Source organism: Tachysurus fulvidraco, chromosome 24, assembly GCF_022655615.1.
Source record: "Tachysurus fulvidraco isolate hzauxx_2018 chromosome 24, HZAU_PFXX_2.0, whole genome shotgun sequence".
Classification (NCBI taxonomy): domain Eukaryota; kingdom Metazoa; phylum Chordata; class Actinopteri; order Siluriformes; family Bagridae; genus Tachysurus; species Tachysurus fulvidraco.
Window position 1 is genome coordinate 7,532,069 of NC_062541.1, and position 24,158 is coordinate 7,556,226.

Below are 24,158 nucleotides of genomic sequence, written 5' to 3' on the forward strand. Positions count from 1 at the left end.
CACACACACACACACACACACACACTTGACTGCTTTCACTCTTCTTTGAATCCCTTTCTCTCACACACTCTCTCCCTATTACTCTCTTTTTCTTTCTCTTTCTCACACACACACACACACACACACACACACACACACACACACACACACACACACACACACATACACACACACACACACACACACACACACACACACATACACACACACACCACACACACACACACTTTCTGTCTTGACTGATTTCACTCTCCTTTGCATCTCTCTCTCTCTCTCTCTCTCTCTCTCTCTCTCACACACACACACACACACACACACACACACACACACACACACACACACACACACACACACACACACGCACGCACGTACTGTACATGGTTTTCTCTAGGTCTTCTAGATGAAGGGGCATTGCTCAGAAATGCACTGGAGGCGCTTTATAATGCGCCATATCTCAACAGCCCAGGTTTCAGAAATACTCCTGCAGTTAATGCATGTTTGAATATAGGCGTAACTGGAATGTTTATAACAATAAAGTATTTAACTGTGTCATTTACAGCAGACAAAAGGAGGATTTGTGTACTAAAACCCCAGAATATTTATATTCATATTTTGTTATATGAGTTTTGGACAGGAAACTTGCATTCAAAAGATGAAGATTAAATTTGTCAATATGTTCTAACACACATGCCATTCCAGCAGGTTCACCAAGAGCTCACATAAAACCAAAAAATGCATAGACAGAAGTAAAACAATAATAAAAAAAAAAGTAAACAATGTTTCCAGGCTACTACCTCTCAATTTTCACTCCAAACAAAATGCATGTTCTGTATTTAATAGGAATCCGTATCAGACTGTGGTGTGCTGAGTATTTACAGTCATGATAAGCAAGAACAAAAGAAAAGTCGAATATGGAAGTATAGATATTGTACGAAATGAAGATGGACGCTGCTGCCATCTAGTGGACATACTATACTCAAACATGTTCATACCCATGTTCATAACCATCAGTCTTAGTAAATTCAGTGTTTATCTAGGAAGCACTGAGCATTAGGTATGGGTCCATTACAGAGCACCATGCATGCACACACATTTACAACTTTTGGCAGATACCCAGAGCATCTAACTATATATTTGTCTCATTTATGCAACCGAGCAGTTGAAGCTTGCAACCTTTCAGTCAGTAGTTCAATGCATCAGTAGTAGTCCAGATAAGCCAATTTAACAAGTAGCATCGATGCTTAACATCTTCATGGTCTCAGGATCTATCCTGAGCTTAAGGTAATGTATATTTTCCCTGTAGCTTCCACAGGGTTTAATTTCCTCCCACCTCGAAGACCAAGTTATACCAGGTTATAACTAAATTGCTTTTTTGTGTTAGTGTATGTACGTGACATGATAATGGTGTATTCTTGCTTTACAGTTTTCGGATTTATTAAGACCCTGAACAGGTTACGGAAGATTAAACAGTATTAAACAATGCTAAGTATAAATCCAGCCAATTGTTGCACCACAAGGTGGTGGGGAACCAGGAGCTGAGCTGAGCCGAGCCTATCCCGGAGACTCATGGCACAAAGAGATGGGATGCCCAATCACACAGTACAGAAAACTTAAGAGATGCCAGTCATCCTACAACACGTCTTTGGACTGGGTAGGATACCGGAGTACACAGAGTGGATATATGAGGAAATCAAACCCCCAAAGAAGTGCAATGCAAAACCTGTTAGCTTTGATTTGTGGAAAATAAATAATTATGTTGCTGTATCATGTTTAACTCATGTTAAGCTGGCATTTAATAAAAAATATTTAGACATTTAATTTTGCTTGCAAACTCAGTCACCTCAACAAGGAAATAAAAATAAAATAAAAAAAAAAGTAAAATAAACAAATAATTTGTTCTATTTAGAACTTGTTGACTCAAAACCCTGATGGACGCTATTGGCCTACAACAATGTGGAATATAAAGAACACACGCAAATTTGGGATTGGTTTATTTCACGTCATCAATACAGACACTCGGTGTACAGGGTTGTACGAGGTTGCAGTTGTTACGATACAATACTGACAAAAGTAGTTAAACTGGGTTAAAAACATGAAGCATGAAAGAAATCGGAGTTTCATTTCTGGGAGATATTAATAAAAAATAAAGTTAAAATGCTAGCTGAATCACGGGCTGAGTGTAATAGAGATGGCTACGTTCCCTCTGGTCTAATAGAGGCTGGTGTCCTGAGCAGCCCAGTTCGGGGTCTGTAAAAAAAAATTAAATCATTAGATTCTTCTGGAAGTTAGAATAATTTTGGTTGAACATTAACATGTCTACTCTAGACAGAAAATAATATAGAAAATGATAAGACATGTTCCTCTCATTTAATGTGGCATTCGGTTACATTCTGCACCTCATTTCTGTTGCTGTGGCTGATCTTCTTCTCGATGTTCATAGCGAGCATCTGGCTACGGAAAGACAGACTCTTAGTCTTCTCGATGACCTGCTGGTACGGGGACACGGCATTGTTTCCCATCACCACATGACCCTGCAGAGCCCAAGGGCACAGTTTATTATCTAAACACATTTAGTACAGAGTCTAATGTAGATTAAATGACGTTAATATGGAGCAAAGCTGGGTTTGAAACGATTTCCAAGTTTAAAGATTTCCATGTTAGACAGAAGGCTCGTAATTTATCACGCAGCTTCAAGATTCTTTTACAGTCACTATAATGAGTACAGAGAAATTAGAACAGTATTTAAAGTGCAAATCACATATACAGTAATTTGGTGCAATTTTAAGAATTGAAATAAGTGTATAGGTTAAAAAAACTCAAATTACTCAAATTATAAGGAGACATTCAGAAAATAAATATAAAAATGCTGAAAATATTAAATAAAATCTGATTGTATAAATCAAAAACCTGAAAGCACTGAATGAAAGCAGAGGCAACAAAAAAAATGTGCCTAGTCAAGGATCAGGCTTTTTAAACAAAGATTTTGAGAATTACCTAAAGGACTTAGTGCACAGGAATAAAATAAATAAAATGAATGAATGATGGTTTAAGAAATCAGTATAAATGTTGGCAGTAATTATAGACATTTCATATTGGAAAAACCTGATTATGCAGGAAAAAAATCATTATTTTATTTTTAAATTAAACCAAAAATTTTTTTACACTGTTCTCTTACAAGAAGCCTGAAGATTTTACTGATGTTTACGTTCTTTACCCATCACTACCAATTTCTAATCACACATGAAGCTTCCCAGAAGAGGCTTAAGGGAATAAAAGCTGCTGATAAAATCTAACGGCTCATCGGTTGCTTCATTGGTCTCACCGGACTGCACGGCACTGGCAGACTGGACTAATGGAAAAAGAAGCAGCGGGGCCTCTGGGCTTTCTCACCAGTTTGGAGTCGATTTTAGCGTCCAGCCTGGCGTTACGAATTAGGTTTACTATCCATCGCTCTGCCTCCTCGGGGGTCATGTTCAGCTTATCTGCCAACATGCTGCAGATGGGATGGAAGAGCAACCCAGCATGAGAGAAGAGAAAAGAAAATAGAGGAAAAGAAAGCAGAGTAAAAATGTAAAAATGACAATAAGGGCAAACCGTTCAAAGTTAAATCAATACAGTTTCATCCCCGTGCTGATCAACAGACTCATTAAACCATGTCTCTGAAAATGAATTATTAACTATTAAGCTGGTCTATATTACCTTAGTATAACTAAGTGTAAAAAATAAATGCTACGATGATAACAGATACATACTGATTGGTTCACTCAGGACATGAACAGATCAAAACATTAGAAAAAGAAAAAAGTGAAGCATCCAAGTCTTCACACAGAAAATACTGCTGTATGCTTCTTTTTCTTTCAGCTCAATCTGTATGGCTCCTAAAATCCACCCTGCTGCAATTTGTATCCGCTCTCCTAAGGGCTTGGCTGAAATCCCAATGATCTTGGCAGGAGAGTGCACATTCACACCAAGCTAACCTCTTTTTACAGTGCTAAGAGGATTACCGTGCTACGCTTTATAGTCAGTACCTGATGCTGATGCACTGATGGATTCGACAAAATGTCTCGAAGATGAACAGGCGAGCGTTCTCGATAAAATCCTCCAGACAAGCCACCAGGAAGAAGTCATTCACTAGGACCTGAAAACAAACCCAAAATGATTACACATTACCCGTACTATAGCTCGGAGACGTCAGAAAGTAAAAGTTCTCTTCTGAGTCTGGTTCCTCTTAAGGTTTCTTCACATATTGTCTCAGGGAGTTTGTCCTCCGGCTTGTCGATTAGGGCAAATATAAAGCTGCTTTGAGACCATTTGAATTGAAGCTCTATACAAATATAAGTATTAAAATAAGTCATGCCATACAACATATAAGAATGATACAACAATCTTACAACAATCTTACCACTGACGTTTTTTAAAGTAAGTTTTATGTAGTGAAAAGCAGCCACGTTTCATCCTTGAGCAGATTTGATGTTTTGACGCCTCTTTTGGACATAAACTTCCACAAGCATCAAACTCTTGACCTGTTGATACTCATCGTGTTTGTGTGTGAGATGTTGTCTTATATGCACTTTTTGTTCCTTTTGAAAGAGATTCAACTGTACATTAGAAAACAAATGCCACCGCATTAAGAACGTGACCTTAAATCGAAGTCAAGGTCCGTATACATCGATCTCCCCAAATCCTCATTAGCAGGTCAGCAGATGGTCCAGAACTCCGCAGAACTCTTCTTTTAATTGTTTTACAGAACATAGGACAGGCACCTTCTTACATTACAGACCTAATTCATTCGTACCTCAGCACCTAAGTCCCTTAGGTCTTCTGAATATGCTCTCCAACACGTCCCTACTAGATCTCACCTTAAATCGAAAGCTGATTGAGTGTTTGCAGTAGCTGCTCCTCCACTGAGGAATCATCTCCCTCCAGGCACCAGAAAATTGTGTTGTAATTGTAGTGTTTTGTACAGCACTTTGGTCAGTGTAAGTCCATTTTAAATGTGCTCCATAAATAAACTTACTTACTAAATCAAAGAAGAGATTTGCAAAGTGAAAGCATGAAACTTATAAGTGTGTAAACTGTTAGATGCTTCGTTTGCGTCTCAGTTTAGATCCGGTGAGCTACATGATTAATCAGCATGCAGAACAGTGAAAGGGATCGGTACCAAATGCTGGTATTTATGCTGCATAATCAGACTAATCAAGCCTAACTGTTCTCTTTTTAATCATGCCACATTGCAGGCATCCAATTACGCCCCAAATCTGGAGAAGAAAAAGTGGCAAATATTCTTCTAGTTAATTATTCTTCCCTCATTAGTGATCGTTTCGTGATGAGCACTGAGAGTAATTAAAATAAGGCTTTCTGTCATTTTATGCCATAGTCTCATTTCTAGTGGGAAAGTTCCTCTCTGAAAACTATTAAATATTTTGTCTATAAAAGAACTGTAATGCGCTTTTCATTATTCATGTGAATTCACATGACTCTGAGGGTAAAATTGTCTGATGTGTACAGAAGTGTCTCACTAGTCACTAGATGGCAAACATTATCTACACACCAGGTTTAGCTAACGTGATGAAGTACACAACATGAAGGCCCCCTGAAATTAAAGCAAACTTAAATACTAATTTGACGGTGTTTGAAATGCAAAAATACAAACAAACAGAATTGACAGCTGGCTATAATTGCTGTGTAACAATACAAACAAGAATCTACAGTAACATTCTCCAGCTTTCCCCCAAGCTCACTCACTTCCCAGATTAGCTGTGTCTCCTGCCACTCACAGTGTAGACTGCCTGCTTTAAACCTTCTTTCAAAAAGCGATGGCATTATGATTTCTAACATAACTCTGGATAAGTTAGTGATCAATGACATGACCAGCACGATCGCTCAGATCATAAAGATCATAAATAGATCAACCTGTTCTAAAAGAAGCTAAATCGTACTATATAAATATTGACATGCAGTTCAGAAATGATTTTTCCTTTTCTGGAAAACTGAGACGCGAGAGCCGTATAGATCTGAGGAAAAGCTCGACGGCTTTTATTCTGACAGCAGTGGCACTTTGAGTAGAAGCAGTAAATTACACAGGACAAGGATATAGCATGCAAATGGACTTCGAGCTCAAAGCAACAGTTTGTATTATAAACCTAAGCTAATATTTGGTACCAACTACCAGAGATGACCAGTCTAGCCTATGGAAAAAAAAATTTCAGAGACACACAGACAAACACAGAGACACACCGACACAGACGCACACACAGACGCACACACAGACACACCGACACAGGCGCACACACAGGCGCACACACAGGCGCACACACAGACACACCGACACAGACACACCGACACAGACGCACACACAGGCGCACACACAGACGCACACACACAGACACGCACACACACAGACACGCACACACACAGACACGCACACACACAGACACGCACACACACAGACACGCACACACACAGACACGCACACACACAGACACGCACACACACAGACACGCACACACACAGACACGCACACACACAGACACGCACACACACAGACACGCACACACACAGACACACACACAGACACACACACAGACACACACACAGACACACACACAGACACACACACAGACACACACACAGACACACACACAGACACACACAGACACACACAGACACAGCAGGTTGTGAGCTTACCGATTCACACTCCCTGAGTTTCCTCTGAGCGCTGTCAAAGTCAAAGTTAACATACAGGCATTCCACAAACTCCGTGATGGGATCCTTGTATGTGTAAGACTCCTGAGGCAGGAAAGAAAAACAGAACTTAGCATTATCCCTCTACTAATATGACAGCTCGCATCAACTATACAGGACTGGAAGCAAGCAGCTCACCAGGAGTTACTTACACACAGCAGCATTTTAAGCAAGGCATAGATAGAGCAAGCACAAGTAGTCATGTAGGAAGAAAAAGCTCTACAGTCCAAAAGGGAAGGGGAAAATATATAAAATAATAATAATAATAATAATAATAATAATAATAATAATAATAATAATAATAATAATAATAATAATAAATATATATAAACTGGTACTTGGACATTTCCTCAAGGTGTCCGTGTTAAATTGAAGAAAACTTTCATATTTAGGTAGCTATATATAAAAACACAGGGATGTGTGTGTCATAATAACGGATCATTAATTTATAATATACAGCAATTTATCCTGGTACTGTGGTGTCAATAGAACACAAAGCTTAATGGGCTGTTTGGAGAAGTCATTATAGTATAATGGCCATTTTCTTTTTTTAAAACCCTGCAGGATACTGCTCTTATTGACTTTCATAGTAATGAGAGCACAATGAAGACAAACAGAAGAATCTCTGGATGTGAGCAGAAAGACGACAGAAATAAAGTGACTCTTTATCGGGTGACCATGAGGACTGATGGAAAATGGAAGACTATTAGAGTGTTAAATTAATAACTAATCTTCACTTGGGTTTGTCCATTTTATAAAACCTTCATTGTCATCTGATCAAATTATATCTGCGGTCTTTGCATGTTCCGCCAGATAAGGCTTAGAGTATATGCAGTTCTTAACAAAAAATAACAAAATAAATATTTGGGGATTTTTTTTTTCTGGTCCTCTCCATCTCTCCCGCACCCCCTCCCATCCCCTCCCAGCCCCTCCCTCCTCTTACAACCCCACACACACACACAAACACACACCCTCCTCCTAACAGTATTAAAACAGTATTTTACCTGTTGAATCACTTTGACCAGGTCTTTGAGGACTTGCCTGCGCTTCCTCACATCCTTATTAGTAATGACAGCTGTGGTTAAGTAGCGCAGGATGTGTGGGCACATGGTCTGTATAGAATTCAGATACCTGCAAGAAACAACCAGAAACCACCAGGAGTTACACGGTAGTACAGAGAAATGCTGTAAAACGTCACAATTCCACTTGACTACAAACTACAAAGGGCATTATTTACTGCCTAGTGTCACTCAAATGAGAATGAGGTTCTTCTCAAGGTTTCTTTACCATATCATCACCACCATCACCTCAGGCTTGTACATCAGGGATAAATATTAGAGATAAATAGTAAATTCAACTTAAAAACTTTTATTTTAAATGTTTCTATACTTATTCTATACTTAAGCTACTTTAAAGACAATGTCCAATGTTTAAAGCGCAATACAAATAAATAAAATTGATTTGTTAAAAATTGAATTGAAAATATTTCAGGGCAAAAAAAAAAAAATTTAAATCTCATAGCTATGCAATCTACCTGTTTCAGGTGTCTGGGATAGTGACTGAAAGATGCAACCGGATTGCTCTCATGTGTTAGCGATCATTAAGAAATCAGGACTAGTGTTACATTTCAAATAGCAGTGTACTGGTGCATTTGCTAGTTTTAACAGTTAACACTGAATTTTAATAAAACATAGTGCACTGTTATTACTCATAACTTGCGTAAAGTAGAACAGTGGTATGACTGGTAATGCTGGTACGAGTGTATGAGCAGTGAGGCTGGGATATATTAAATACTACAACTCCTATACATGATACACTTCTATGTCAGTGTCACTCTAATGCTGAGAATTGTACACCACCCACACAGTGGCTGAGAAACTCTCCAGTATACACTCCATAACTGTAGACCTGAAAATATAAAGCATGTGCAATTGTCTCTATACAAATGAGAATTTTCCAAATATACACAAAGCCATGAGACCAGAACAAACAGGCTGGATGTATGCTTTACGTCAGTGGTCCCCAACCCCCGGGCCGCGGACCGGTACCGTTCCATGGACTAAATGGTACCAGGCCGCCCAAGGAACATTAAATTATTTCCATTTTATTTACTGTCGTGTATTTCTCTTGGGTTTGTACAATTTCCATGGACAGGAGGTTAAAAGGGAGCTGAGAGACGTCACCTAAAGCCACACCAATACGGCGCATGTGCAAAAGTTAAAAAGGCATGTTTAAATACAATTAAATTAAAATTATTAATTTTAATTTAATTGTATAGCCACCACCCCCCACCCTCATCGGGCTGTGTACAATTATCAAACATTGACCGGTGAAAAAAAAGGTTGGGGACCACTGGTTTATGTTATACCCGAGAGCTGAAATGGGGTCTGAGCTTGTTATCTGGTCACGCTAAAATTCCTGCATTTCAAAAAGTGTGTTAATTCTACGCTTACAAACCAAGCATTTGCTCCGATATGAATTCTCAGCATGCTGTACTTACTGAGGCTGGTACAGGAACAGATCGATGATGTTGTCTCTGCCTTTGGGGTGATTGAAGAAAACAAACAGAGACCAGTGAATGAGCCACGTCCTCTGCTGCAGGGACTGGAGAGGAGAACTGACCGACTACGAGGAGGGAAAAAATGAATAGACACATGTCCATGACACCCATGGTACAGCATAAAAGCTTTCTGTAACACAGATGTGTTTGAAAAGTAATCACAGTGTAATCACATGAAAAATTAAGCACAGAGCGCAGCTAATATCCTGCTGAAATCTACAGATTTATATGATTAATGAACCGCACACCCATGTTCTTGCTTGTTGACAGAGCAGGTTAAAATAAGGCTGCACAAAATGATGCTAATGCTTTACATTCATTTTTTGTCCAATACCAATACCAATATCTCTGTATTATTAAAATGTAAGCAGTGTTAATTGTATTCAATGAAAGAGTATTATTCAACCGCTGACTAATAAGAAGTGAAAATATATTAACATGTTCCTTAAGTCTGTAAGTCAAAAACAGCCCTAGCGTTCTGAGGCATGGACTCCATACGAGCTCTGAAGGTGTGCTGTGGTATCTATCTATAGGTTGTGAGATGGATCAGACTTGTTTGTCTGGCACATATTAGACGTACTGGACATGTTCTATTATGAGCTCTGGACACCCACGGCCCCAAGACTATAGTCTCTTTTCCCCGAGGCAGTTTGAGTGCTGGTTCGGAGCCGGAGCCTAATTTAGAACCAGTTCTTTCTTTTTCGACAGCCAAAGCACCGGCTCTGAACCAGGAAAAGTGGTTCTTAAAATGTTGCTGGTCTAGACTTAAGAACCGCTTGTGTCAGGGGCTGTGGGCGGGGCTACTGTTAGCGCATTTGATAATGTACCTTAAGTATACTAATGTTAAATACACTTTTACTTTACCTCAATATGATCAATTATCAGCACACATGATAGTAGGTAGCTACATGCTAAGGCTACCTTTTTTTCTTTATTAAATGATAAAATAATATGTACTTTCTCGATTACAACCTCCGTTTATACAGATTACACAGAGCTGCACGTACACGTTGGATTCGCCGTGTTTGGATGCCAATGTAGGTTCACAAAGCCATGAGCATTAACAGTAAAGCAACATCCGCCATTGTTGATGTGTTTTCCGCTGCTGCGCTAACGTTGCTGGGAAATGTGACCCGTATACAGTGACGTCAGACCCGGCTCTGTGATGGCTCTCTAACTGGTTCTTAGAAGGTTTGCCAGTGGTACCAACTTTGAACCAGCACCAGCACTAGCTCTGAACCAGCACCTGGTTCTTTTTGGTGAAAAAGGGGCATATGATTGCTAGGTACCCCATAAGACCTGCTTGGGTCTTCCAGCTTTTAACACCTCAACATTGAAAACTGACTGGTGCCTGATATATCCCACCACTGTTATGGCTGATCAAAATCTAGAATTTGGCACGTTAATAAAACATGTTTTAAACCGTTCCAAACTCACGTTGTTGTCGATGGTCTCACGGAGGCGAGTCAGATCCTCCATAGCTGCCTCCCAGTTCTGCATGAGGATCTCAGAGGCCAGTTTCCCCCACAAAGAGCTCAGTGCGTTCCTATCTGTGGAAGGAACCTGAGAGGAGAAAGGAAAAAAGTGTCAAACCAAGACAAAAGAAAGTTTCAACATAATTCTTTAGTAACATGGACCATCAGCAAGTTAGGAGACAGGTAACTGCTGCTGAAGCATCCGATCATCCACAGAGATGCTTCTACATATCCACAGCAGTTTCCCAGAATTCATGGCTTTCAGTTTTTTTCAAATTATTTTATTGCATAAAGGGATCTGTTATTAATGTTGCCAAAATACTATTCATAATGCAACTAAGTGCATTAAGATTAGGAGAAATAATTGTATTTAATGTTTAAGATCAAGTGTTTTACTTGTCTAAACATACAGCCTGTGTTTGGCAAAAAAATAGGTATAAATGTATAAAATTCACTGGAACAACCTCGTTCTGTACACAAATTACAGAAGGCTTTTTACTTGAATTTTACTTGTTCATAATTCAAAGCAGCTAGTTTTATTTATTTTATTTTTGTAATTTAGAAATTTTCCAATTACCTGTTAATAATTTATTTTTTTAATGAATATATATATTTTTTAATTTTTAATTCAAACACTTAGATTTTGCAGACATTAAATAAAATGTTGGGTCTATAAATCTAGATATGCATCATGTATGTATGCAAAAATCTAAAAAGGTATCACACAAATATCTTTACGAGTCAGTATATGACATCACTCATATCGCCCAGCCCTAATATATACCTTATGTAGTAAAGCATATATATAGTGAAACAATTTGAAATGAAGAATGTTTTATTCGGTTTGAAAAGAAGTTGAAATTGTGCAAACAGAAATACAAATAAAAGCAAAACTCACCAACACACGGAAAAAGTAGAGATATTCTGCAGCACCAGAGTAGTTACCGCACTCGTACTGGAACTTAGCATACCGGTAAAGTGTGTCCAAGTACTCCTGACGAAACTGAACACAAACACACATTAGCAGCTCTTGACTTTATTCCAGCGTCAGACCAAAAAAAAAAACAAAACAAAGGACATAGTGCAACAACTTACATTGTGTTTTTCAGCCAAGTAATCAAACAGCATCCTCCCGTCTCTGTGACACACAACAACAACCACTTAACCTCGTTTTTATAATATGACTAAAGATGAACTATATGAGTAGATAAAAAAAAAACCTTCATATGTCCTGAAATAATAGCGCCTTCATGTAGGATTGGAACAACATTTTGTGAGACAGGAAACTACGCATGAGCGTTTCTAAACTTTGGTCCTTCTATATAATGCAAACAAGAGTTACAAATGATTATAATGTAATGAGTGACACCATTGTTTCATAGCCACAGGCTAGCATCTGTAAATATTGCTCATATTGTGGATATCGAAGGTTCTGGTCCTGGACCAACCTTCCTGTCTTGCAATGTGCAGGGCTTTATCTGCTCTAACATGTCATTCAGCTAATGCCCTAATGTATGCAGAAATAATTTCAATAGAATAAAAAAAATGCTATTAAAATGTTCGAATCAGTCTTAACGGAACATACAAAGACTTCTTAACGGAACAAACAATGACATCAAACCAAAACTTGGCTCAGTCACTCAAACCCGGACAGCGGATTGCTTCTCTCGGGCTTCTAAACCAAGCGGATCGTGCAACAGAGCTATCGGGTAAAATGAAAAGCAGCGGTTTCTGCTTCTACATTAATGAACGTTGGTGCACAGATGTCACAGTGCTGAATAAATACTACAGCCCAAACATGGAATCTTTGTTCATAAACTGTAAACCCTTTTATTCACCGCGGGAATTCTCCTCATTCATTCTGATCGGAGTTTACATCGCACCGCAGGCCAACGCGAGTGATGCACTGAAAAACCTGGCAAACCAAATATCAGGCTTGGAGCAAAATAATCCAGATTCTCTTTTTATTAACCTTGGAGATTTAACAGAGAAAAATACATTGGATCATTGCTACACAATTATTAAGGCCGCATATCAATCTGTACCCAGGGCAGCCTTGGGGAACTCCGATCATTACTTGGTCCATCTTATTCCAACATACAGGCAGAACTAAAATCTGCTAAGCCTGTAGTCAAAACAGTGAAGAGATGGACCAGTGAGGCAAAGCAGGAACTACAAGACTGTTTTGACTGCACTGAATGGAGCATCTTTAAGGCTGGAACTGACAGCCTGGATGAACTGACTGACAGAGTGACATCTTACATCAGTTTTTGTGAAGACGTGTGTGCGCCAACCAAATCCTTCTGCAAATTCAGTAACAACAAGCCATGGTTCACAGTCACACTGAAACAACTTTGACATGCCAAGGAAGATGCCTACAGAGGGGAGGACAAATCTCTGTATAAAGTGTATAAGGTTCCTTTTTCCCCCTGTCCAAAATCCACTGTGTAATTTTATTCACAGTGTGGCAGCTGAGATAAAAGCGTTGTCATCCTAATTATTACCTAAAATCTGAGCACACATCACAGAAAGAGTAGCTTTGCTACTCTACAAAGCTGAAAAGCAGGTTTTCAGCTAACAACCCTGCATCAGTGTGGAAAGGCCTGCAAGACATCACAAACTACAAGGGGTCATTGGACTGCACTACATTCTGCAACACCTGGACTGCCCAGGAACATACGCCCGGATTCTCTTTGTAAACTTCAGTTCGGCTTTTAATACAATAATAACGGAAACTCACCACTCCAAACTCCTAAGGCTCACTATACTCCCTTCCATATTTCAGTGGATCACCAGCTTCCTGACAGGCAGGAAAGAACAGGTGAGACTGGGAGGTGTCACCTCCAGCATTCGCACAATCAGCACTGGCGCTCCTCAGGGATGTCCACTCCTTACTGCTATTCTCCCTCTATACTAATGACTGCACTTCAAGTGGCCCAATTGTAAAACTCCTGAAATTTGCAAATGATACTACGCTCATCGGTCTCATCCAAGATGGCGATGAGTCTGCATATCTGCAGGAGGTGAAGCGGCTGGTGCAATGGTGCAGTCAGAACAGTCTGGAGCTAAACACCCTCAAAACTGTGGAGATGATAGTGGACTTTAGAAAAGACCCCAAAACACTACTCCCCCTCACAAAATCCAACAGCCCGGTGTCATCTGTGGAGACCATCAAGTTTCTGGGCACTATCATTTCCCAAGACCTGAAATGGGAGTGCAACATAAACTCCATCATCAAAAAGATCCGAGCAGAGAATGTACTTTCTACGTCAATTAAGGTACGTGCGGTCTGCCACAGGAGCTGTTGATGCTGTTCTACACTGCAGTCATTGAAGCTGTCCTATACACATAGTAGTGTTATTTATGTCTGTACATTTGAGAGTCACAAACAGCTGGAACCAAATTCTGATTCTGATTTAGAGATGCGGTTAATAATTTATATAAAACGCTGTAGCATAAGTAGTCACATTCCCACCTGGTAGACTGCATTTGCCTGGTGGTCTCTGGATCTTCAAACATCTTAACGATGGGCTCGGTTTCTGACTGGAGCTGTTTCAGCTGTGCCACAACCGCAGTTCTTTTCTCTCTTAACGCTGAACCAACAAAAAGATAAACAAGGAAACATCACTTAATACACATGACTTTAACATAAAGCAAATGTGTTTTCCAAAGCTGGAAGGTTTCACTTAATCTATACACTGAGATGGATTCTTTCAGAAGGAGGAACACTCAGTTAAATCTGTTCACTCAGTAGCAATCCCTAATCACTCATGTTCTGGGTAAACAATATTATAATGGTAGAGATGGCGTGATGAGATCAATAGGAAAGCTAGACACACTTACCGTGTGGAATCTCTCTGTCTGCATAAAGATTCTTATACACGTCCATGGCGAAGTCCACCATGTTGGTGTCGCTGAGGAGGTCCAGCTTTCCTTGAAGCAGCTCTTTCTCATTGTAAATCTAAAATAAGACCAAATTGTACTTAGATTTCTGCAGCACGGCTAACGAGACACTGGGCTGCTTAAATAAACAGGCTAACAAAACAAAGCTAGATGTTATGATCAGCTAATCAATTAATTTGTATTTTAACTATAAATGGATGTGTTGAAAATGATGGCAGATAACAATAACATTTAAATGAAACGAGGTGGAGAATGTGTTGTCTTTTAATGGAACTGAGCGAGCTTGTCAGGAAAGAATTTTGTTAGCTAGCCGTGTACGCAGCTAGCCTCCAAGCCGGCTACTAGCTAAGCGGCTACATGTGAGTCAGATCATACATTAAATCCTGGTTTTAAAATAAACAAACATCACACTATACACGGATTATTATAAGAACGCTCATACCTCTTTAACGGATAGAAATTCCAGTAAAGGAAAAACAAGATGTCGATCTAAAAAATTAGCGATTTTAGTTGTTAAATCGTACTCCGCCATGTTGAAATGAAAGAGACGGAAAAACTTTATTGAAAACCGCTTGTGTGGCAATAGCAGAACGATTCATTCTTTTGGAACGATTCTGTTAAACGAATCTTTGAGAACCGATTCAAAATAACGAGTGAATCAAAATATTTTTTAACAATTCCACCAGGAGTTTTCTGACTTTTTAGAACTTTTTAGAATATTTACAAAGAGTTTCACAGTGGATTGTCAGTATATTCCAGATGACATTATTTATGTACATAATGTTTTTTTAATAATTCTATAATTATTCTATAATTCTATATTCTATAAGTCTATAATTCTAGAATTATCTATCTTGCCCATAATGCTAGAGATGATTATATGTATAGAAAATATTCCATTTGCTTTTTAGTGCAAAATGTAGAACATCAGTGGAAGGAGTGTTTTATCTATAGGACTGTTTGCTCTATAAAGTGGTCATCTTCAATAAATGATATAATTATGTGACACTATAGTCTATGTTACATATCAGAAAATAAACCTAATTCGAGACAAATAAATTTTTAAACATAATTTCATTCTATAAGTCTGTTTACAGATAAGTTACCTCCTTTCTAGTTAGAAAAGTTGATAAATCTGCCAATAGAAGACACATTTCAAGCATGAAATGAGTTCAAATAATAACAAATTATAACAATGTTTATAATTGTTAAACAAAAATTTAATAAAACGTGTTAACCGAAGTTGTCTGCATTCAAAATCTCTGCACTTGCTGTCTTACTGAACAGATTTAGTTAAAATAGTTAGGATGCTACAGTGATAAATGCCTCTCAACGTGATGCACTAAACCTGAATAAACAGCACCGGTGTAGCAGATCTTTCTGTGATGTGTGCTCAGATTTTAGGTAGCAATTAGGATGACAACACTTTTATCTCAGCTGCCACATTGTGAATAAAATTACACAGTGGATTTTGGACAGCGGGAAAAAAGGAACTTTTTTATCATTAAAAGCATCAAGTTCATCGAGTTTCTCGAGTCTTTCATCGAATCTTTGATCTTACCATTTGATGTTGCAGCCAACACATTTCGAAGCAGAAGATACACAAGTGTATTACAACTACATACTTTTCATTTTCATGAAAGCACTTGAATCTGAAAACAGAACAAGACTGCTGTCGACACTAATTTCCATACATTTTAATGAAAATAACAGAGAGAAGAGTGCATGAAACTTCTGCTGAAGGCTGTTAGACCTTTACACCAGTATTATAGTAATATTACTATTTAATATGTTTACATGACTATTATAAGTTACATTCTTACCTCCCATAATCAATAGAAAAAGTGCATTTACCCTTAATCCACAGTGACTTACAATTTATACAACTGAGGGTTAAGGACCTTGCTCAGGGGCCCAACAGTGGCAGATTGGTGGACCTGGGATTTGAACTCATGACCTTCCGATCAATAGTTCAACACCTTAATCACTCAGCCACAACATCCCACAAAGTAAAGTCACAAAGAAGCCACAGCTTTATAGCTCTCTGGTTGTTTTTATGCAATGCACAGACTGTAGTGAAGTAACAGTTTCAATGAAAACACCTATTGCTAGTATTGTAATTTGTAGGTAGTGAACACAGACAAGTGGAGTGATACAAACAGCAAAATCTCCCAGTGCCGTTATACAAAAAGTTATACAAGCACTTTTCTCCAAACAAATTAATGTACTGGAACTGAATATATTACACTGTAAGGTGCAGTGGGTAACATTGCTGTCTCACAGCTCACAGCTTTCCTAGGTTCCCTGGTTCATTTCTGGGCTTAGGTTATATTCTTCATGTTCACATGGGTTTCCTTCAGGTTCTCTGGTTTCCTCTCAGTGCCAAAACACACCGTAGGTGACCTGGATATGCAAGTGAGTGTGTGAACAAGTGTGTGTCTTCTGAAGGACTGGTGTCTCATCCTTTGTGTTACCAGAAGAGGCTCAGGATGCAACGTGATGCAACGTAAGTGTTTACTAAAAATATATAGACAAACATGTTATATTCTGATGAAAATGATTGATAAAGCTAAAAAAATGGTTTGTAATGTCTAATAAAAAGTTCAATTATATCCTGCTCATCGAGTCAAGTCAAGACTACTGTAACAAAAGCAATCTTTAAGATCTTACAAGGTTTGCACTAAATCTGTATGTCTATAATTGCATTGTAAATATAACTTGTGAATATAACATGTGAACATGTGAACTTTTTTACACTTTAAATATTAGTTCAATTATAGTCTAGTGTAAATGCACAAAAGCACACCACCGAAAAAGTTTTCACCACAAAAAACACTTGACCAAATGCTTTAAGTACGTGACTTCTTCAAGGGGATCTGAGGCTGTTCTCTTTTAATACCTCATATAAATCATTTACGTCTTACTGTCTCCTTTAGCCGTTTGAGTGAATTTAAGTGCATTAGGGTTAATTAATTAAAGTAAATGGTTCTTATTTGTATGAGGCGGATGAGCTTCTGGTGGTTCAAACTGACAGACTGAAAGTGATGTCATGGCTTCTCTGTCCTTCCTCTGCTGATTATTCAAATCAATTTTACAAAATTACACAAAACGTAATATATGATAAATGCAAATTACACATTTTATCATGTATGATGAAAGGGAATCGTGTGTGTGTGTGTGTGTGTGTGTGTGTGTGTGTGTGTGTGTGTGTGTGTGTGTGTGTGTGTGTGTGTGTGTGTGTGTGTGAGAGAGAGAGAGAGAGAGAGAGAGAGAGAGAGAGAGAGAGAGAGAGAGAGAAACATACAATGTATAAACTGTGATATTATGAAAATTTGTTTTTCCTTTAGTCCTTTATAAAATCAGTCATTAATGCACTATATACTTTAGTAAAGCTTCTTTAGTAAACACTTCTTTAAATGTCAGGTATGCTGAAGTGTTAATTTTCTCAGATTTTATTGATTACTGCTCTTTGGAAAAGGAACTGTTTCCTGTATGTCTTCATTGTTTTTTTGGGTTTTTTTTTACCATTGATGGAGGTATCATTCACGTGGGTTCATAAGTCTTAAACTTAAAGCCTGACATTTTTAATTTTTCATATTTTTACTTTAAAATGATTATTTATAACACTTTGCAGACTATCTCTTTTCTGTACTGCTTATCGTATACAAGGCTGCAAAGGTCCTGGAGCTTTTCCCAGGGGTAAGAAGGCGGGGACACACTTGACAGGCTGTCAATCCATCAAATGACACAATTGCACACACTCACATACCCATTCACACACTGTGGACAATTTAGAGATGCCAATCAGGCTACAACACTTTAGATACCCAAAGGAAATCCCCCACAGGGAAAACATAGGGAGAACATGCAAAGACCGCACACACAGAGGTGGGAATTAAAACCCCAGCCCTGGGGGTGCAAGACAAATAGCTGGTACATGTAAACTGGTACATGTTTAAAATTCTTTTACCTAAATTGTAAAATAACAACCTAACAAAAAATAATTCACCTTATCTGAGAAGAGGTTAAAATCGCTTAATGTTTATCTGAGTCTGTCAGATTTTTTCATTATTATTTTGTATATTTTAGTTTAATTTATTAAAGATATAACAGGGGTATACACACCTCTAGGCTTGTGGGTTTGAATCCCACCTTCTCCATGTGTATGGAGCTTGAATGTTCTCCCTACTCTGGTTTCCTCCACAGTCCAAAGTGCTGTAAGAAGATTGGCATCTCTAAATTGTTCATAGTATGTCATTGGGTTTGTGAGTGTGTGTGTGTGTGTGTGTGTGTGTGTGTGTGTGTGTGTGTGTGTGTGTGTGTGTGTGTGTGTGTGTGTGTGTGTGTGTGTGTGTGTGTGTGTGTGTGTGTGTGTGTGTGATTGTGCCTTGAGTGAGACTGGCTCCAGGTTCCCTGCAACCCAGTGGGTTCTGTGGTGTAGAGAATGGATTGATGGATGGAGAATACACCAGTAACATGCTACATTAAAAATAGCAGTCTAGAGAGCAACAGTAATCAGCATAATGGTTACAGCATTGCTCTCAAAAATCTTAAATTGACCATCCATGAGTGTAGGTGCTATGCATAAACTCGGTGTATATTTTCTACAGACGTACAGTATAAGAAAATATATGATTAGAAAGCTTTTTTGATGGTGAAAATGTGTGCGTGTGATCTTACTGAAGGGCTTCATGTATCTCTACTGTAATCATACACATGCTGGTTGTTAAAAGCATTTTCATACCATTTGCTTCCCTCCCTTGAATGAACAGTTTTGACAGATGGTCTTGTTTGTTCTGAAAAGGAGCAGAAGCAGGTTGAAGGTACAAGGACATGGTAATGAAAAGACTGTGTGGGTGCTGCCTGCCAGGGTGCCAAAATCACAGCACTTATCTTTATGAGTGGAGGTTTGCCATATTGATACTGATAACTCACTGACAAAAACCTTGAAGGAATGAAATTAATAATCAATCTATCCATCTTTGTGCTCATTTCTAAGCTCTAAAGTAAACATCCATCACACTACGTATGCCTGCAGATTTCAAAAATACAGAAATAGTTTATTACGGAAAATTTTGGATAATCTTGCTGTGTATCCTCTTTCTATATTTCAGTAAGTGCTTCATGGACAGTTCATGACTTGCAACAACAACCTTTTACCAGAGTTCTGACACAAAAGCTGATATATTAGAGGAACTTTCTTATCCTGAACCAGGCTGCGGCTGAAACAAACTTGCCCCGGTGACCCACGATGCACTTAAAATATGAACTCAATACGACATGGAGACATTTTTTCTCCGTCCCAGAGGACCGATGATGGAGCCTCAGAGAGACGTGTCAGACTTACAAGCGATAACAGCATGAATCATAGGGCAGGTGAGTAAAGATTTTTTCACCACACAATTAATCTTAGATCACACCAACAGCTGAATTATGCATCTTACAGAATTATGGCCTATAGAAAGAAAACATTTCTACTTTGGCGGTTCTCCTTTCCAAAAAGGAGTCAATAAAATTATATGCTCAGAGGATAATCTCCAGTTTCTGTGGTTCCTTGTGGTTAAACAAAGGAAGCAGGTGCATTCTCAAACGATGTGGTTAATTTTGGGCAAGTTCGGAAAATCGAGTAGTGGACGATATAAAACACACTGAATACATAATCCAAACAAATGAGACAAAATAAATCACAAAGAACATCAGGAAGAATGCAGGAAAAACAAACAGCTCTGAACTGATTTAAAAGATGCACAATGAACAATGCACAATCTACAACCTCAAAGGCAAACACAAGGCATTTAATTATATAAACTATCCAAAAAAACAGAAATATACTCTACATGGCACTTGTTGCCATGGGAGCTGTGGTGCAAAGGGGGCTCTCTAGACGATGTGGGTCAACAGCATCTAACCAATCAGGAAAACAGGTCGTCTCTGCTTGCCTGTGAATAAAGATGCTTGTCAGTTTAGGAAGTCCCTCCTTCTTGTAGAAATAGACTAGCGTATTGTGAGTGTGGTTTTGAATGGAGGACTTGTATTTGTCTGTCAGTTGGGTTCAGCTAACTTAATCTAAAATCATTGAATTATTGATGTGAAACAATAATTTATAGACTTTAAGAAAAGGTGTTCGTCAAAGATCTGGGCATCATTCTTACATTCATTGCTTATTTAATTCAAACCGATGTACAGCAAATTTGTTTATTGTAATAAGTTTCAAGTTTATTTGTATAGCGCTTTTTACAATTGACATTGTCTTAAAGCAGCTTTACAGAACATAAACATAGAAAAAACAGTTAATATTAATAATAGATAGATTTAGTTCACAATGTGTGTGTATTTTTCCCCAATGAGCAAGTCTGAGGTGACTCAGGCAGCAGTGGCAAGGAGAAACTCCCTTAAATGGTAATTCATCCTCATATGGGTGACACTGGAGGGTGTGATTATAAATATACAGTCAAACAAATGTTGTATTGATGCAAAAGATCACATGGAGTTCACATCTCCTCTTTAGTATCGCAGAGTAAAACTGGAGCTGGTAGATCGCTAGATGCTTCTAGATGCTTCAGGACTCACAGAGTCGGCCTCATCTCAGTGGAGGTCCAAAATCTTCATCGCACAGAAGACGATCGGAGCTGGTCTCAGGATGGGTAATAAGTCCAAACAGTCTAATTCAGATGTCTGAATGAAGTAGTATCTCCTAAGAATTTTACACACAATAGTCTTTAAAGTTTACACATGGTGTAAAAAACAAAAAACATCCAGGATCAGTTCTAAGACAGAGGACAATAGTGATCAGAAAAGCAGAACACACAACATGTTAACATCTTAGAGCTGTTGGACTACAACCACATTGGGTTTTATTTCTGTTAGCCAAGAACACTAATCTGAGGCCACAGTGGACACATTCTTATTCAAATTACACAATTTAAGAAGTAAATTCATCACCTGGTCTTTTTGCAAACTTCTGTTTGTTTGAATTGTACGGTAATGTGACTGATTTAGAACCAATATGCCTGATTCACTTTTTAAACCACATTAAAACTCTTTAAATGAGATGACATGCTGGAGCAACATTAATCACACCATAACAATATCAAGACATGCTCAAAAATAAGTACCTCCAGCCCACTAGTGCAAACGTTCAGATCGATATTTCAAGTCATGAGCAATCAACAGATTATTATAAAGGATAATCACAAAAGTGAAGCCATTGTCCTATCTATGGAATACATTAATCTTTGGCCGTTATGTTGCTTAGCAACCAAAGCTTGCAGATAAAAGATTATATTGTGTAAGAAGAGCACACATTATGTTTATTGTGAATATAAGAGACATTGTGCTTCTGTTATGTGTTTTGGTTTATGTGAAGCAAATTGTGCCCAGCTTTGAGCCCATAACATCCCTGGTATAGACTTCAGTTCCATTTCCTGTCATGACATAATATTGCATTTAGTCTTACTATAGCTTTAGGTGTGATCATGACAGATAAATATAGAACAAATTAATCAGCTGAGATTTTAGCTGCTAATAAACATCTACTTAAAAATAATCCTACCCGATGCATTACACGAACTGAGACCTTCATCGAGTTTTCTCCTTAGCAACAAGGGGACTTGGTTTCTATGGATATGTGATCTGTGTGCACTTGAACAGGACAGCAGTGCCACAAAAGGACACGGGTGTGTGGGTGATAAGAGCCCAATCACAGCTGATGCTCATTAACTCACTATTCAGCACGACACTGTTCACATGAGTAGGAACGGTGATGAAATGGAGATAAAAAAGTCTTGGAAGATTTTTTCCCCTAGCATTAAAAGGATAAAAAAAAGTTTTGCATTAGAAAGTCATGTTTTAAAAAAAAGAAAAAGAAAAAACCTCAGGATGATTTGTGTTTCACTCAGAAAAGTGCTGTGTTTAAAGGTTTTCTTTTACTCATTTTTTTCTTTCTATAGCACAACTTCCACTTCTCTCTCTCTCTCTTTCTCTCTCTCTCTCTCTCTCTCTCTCTCAGGAGGTAAACATACAGCTTCAAACTCACACACACACACACACACACACACACACACACACACACACACACACACACACACACACACACACACACACACACACACACACACAGGTTGACAGTCTGGTGCTGTGGTAGATTTTTTTAAAATGAATTATTAGGAAGTGGGACACAGTGGCTTAGTGGTTACCACGTTTACCTCACACCTCCAGAGTTGGGGGTTCGATTCCCACCTCTGCCTTGTGTGTGTTTGCATGTTCTCCCCGTGCCTAGGGGGTTTCCTCCGGGTACTCAGGTTTGTATTCAAGGATTACATTTAAGCAGATATTGAACTTTGACTACTGTAATAAAAGCCACTTTGAGGATGATTATCAATTTTAGACTGCAGTTCAGCATTAATAATATTGCAACATATTAAATAATTCAGTCTCCTGACCGACCTATATGTAAAAAAAATCATCATTAAACCGAACACATCTCAGTGATAAATTTTCAATACTGATCTGTTGGTGTTGATTTGTGTTTTATTACAGCAGCTAAGTATATATTAATGCACTTTTTGTTTCTATAGCAACAGCATATGTAGTTTTTGATATGCTGAAGTTTTCTGGGTTGTGTATATTTAACATTCCTGAAGTCATCTCATGACAGCTACAGTATACATGTAACTACACTTCCGGACATGTTAAAGTCATCAGGATTGAAAGCTTTGTGGTTTCTTAGGAAAATGACACAAAAAGCAAACAGAAAGTGATCCGGATTGATTGATTCTAGCAGGTAAGCCATAAATGGTCTACACATCCGTTTTAGGCCTCAACAACTTATTTCACGTTTTTTTGTTCATGACTGACGATAAATTTAAATAATACAAAGTGACTCTTTAGTTCATTGTGACAAAAATAATCCTGTATAAAAAAGGTTCTTGACTCTACAGCAGACTAAATATAGTTTTTCACTTTCACTTCTTCACTCTACAGCAGACTAAATATAGTTTTTCACTTTCACTATACTTACAGATTAATGTACTGATTAATAATGAACCAGAACCTTTACTGATTCTTCTCTGTGCATTCATGTAGTTTGCATCATTCTCTACTCACACAGTGCCATTCAACTAAGCAGCACATGGGTTTAAATTCTCAATGTGGTTTCACTTCAAGGCCATCCCTCCTAGTGACTTTTGTCTTGTCTTTTATTTTCACTGTTGCTATGCAACAAAATCCGAGGTAACAAGCATCATTCTGTCGAACATGCTGTTAAACATCAAGGATCTAATAGCTGTGCTCATGTAGGTCTTGGCTTTGGTCAATAATGTTAATAAATGTGAAATAAAGCAAGATAAATATAGAATGAAGTGTGTGTGTGTGTGTGTGTGTGTGTGTGTGTGTGTGTGTGTGTGTGTGTGTGTGTGTGTGTGTGTGTGTGTGTGTGTGTGTGTGTGTGTGTGTGTGTGCGGTAGGCATTTTCCGTT

At 38.3% G+C, this 24,158-nt stretch overlaps 1 protein-coding gene across 1 annotated transcript; it reads right to left on the reverse strand.

The window, feature by feature from the left end:
• Positions 1-1,974: 1,974 nt before the first annotated feature.
• On the reverse strand, positions 1,975-15,286 carry eif3eb (eukaryotic translation initiation factor 3, subunit E, b). Its single transcript, XM_027175977.2, has 13 exons — positions 15,125-15,286; positions 14,623-14,740; positions 14,255-14,372; positions 11,875-11,917; positions 11,678-11,782; positions 10,742-10,867; positions 9,245-9,369; positions 7,749-7,875; positions 6,688-6,789; positions 4,029-4,138; positions 3,391-3,493; positions 2,397-2,531; positions 1,975-2,247 (listed from the first exon to the last, which is right to left on the reverse strand). Exons 1-13 carry the CDS (start codon positions 15,212-15,214, stop codon positions 2,209-2,211), a joined length of 1,341 nt encoding a protein of 446 aa, XP_027031778.1. The 5' UTR covers positions 15,215-15,286; the 3' UTR covers positions 1,975-2,208.
• Positions 15,287-24,158: the final 8,872 nt, after the last annotated feature.

Coding starts and splice junctions, on each gene's coding strand:
- eif3eb (XM_027175977.2), bottom strand. CDS start 15,214: ATGGCGGAGTACGATTTAACAACTAAAATCGCTAATTTTTTAGATCGA. Junction 7,876..9,244: donor CTGTTCCTGTACCAGCCTCA/GTAAGTACAGCA, acceptor TGTTTCTTGCAG/GTATCTGAATTCTATACAGA. Junction 3,494..4,028: donor CATCAGTGCATCAGCATCAG/GTACTGACTATA, acceptor TCCCATCTGCAG/CATGTTGGCAGATAAGCTGA.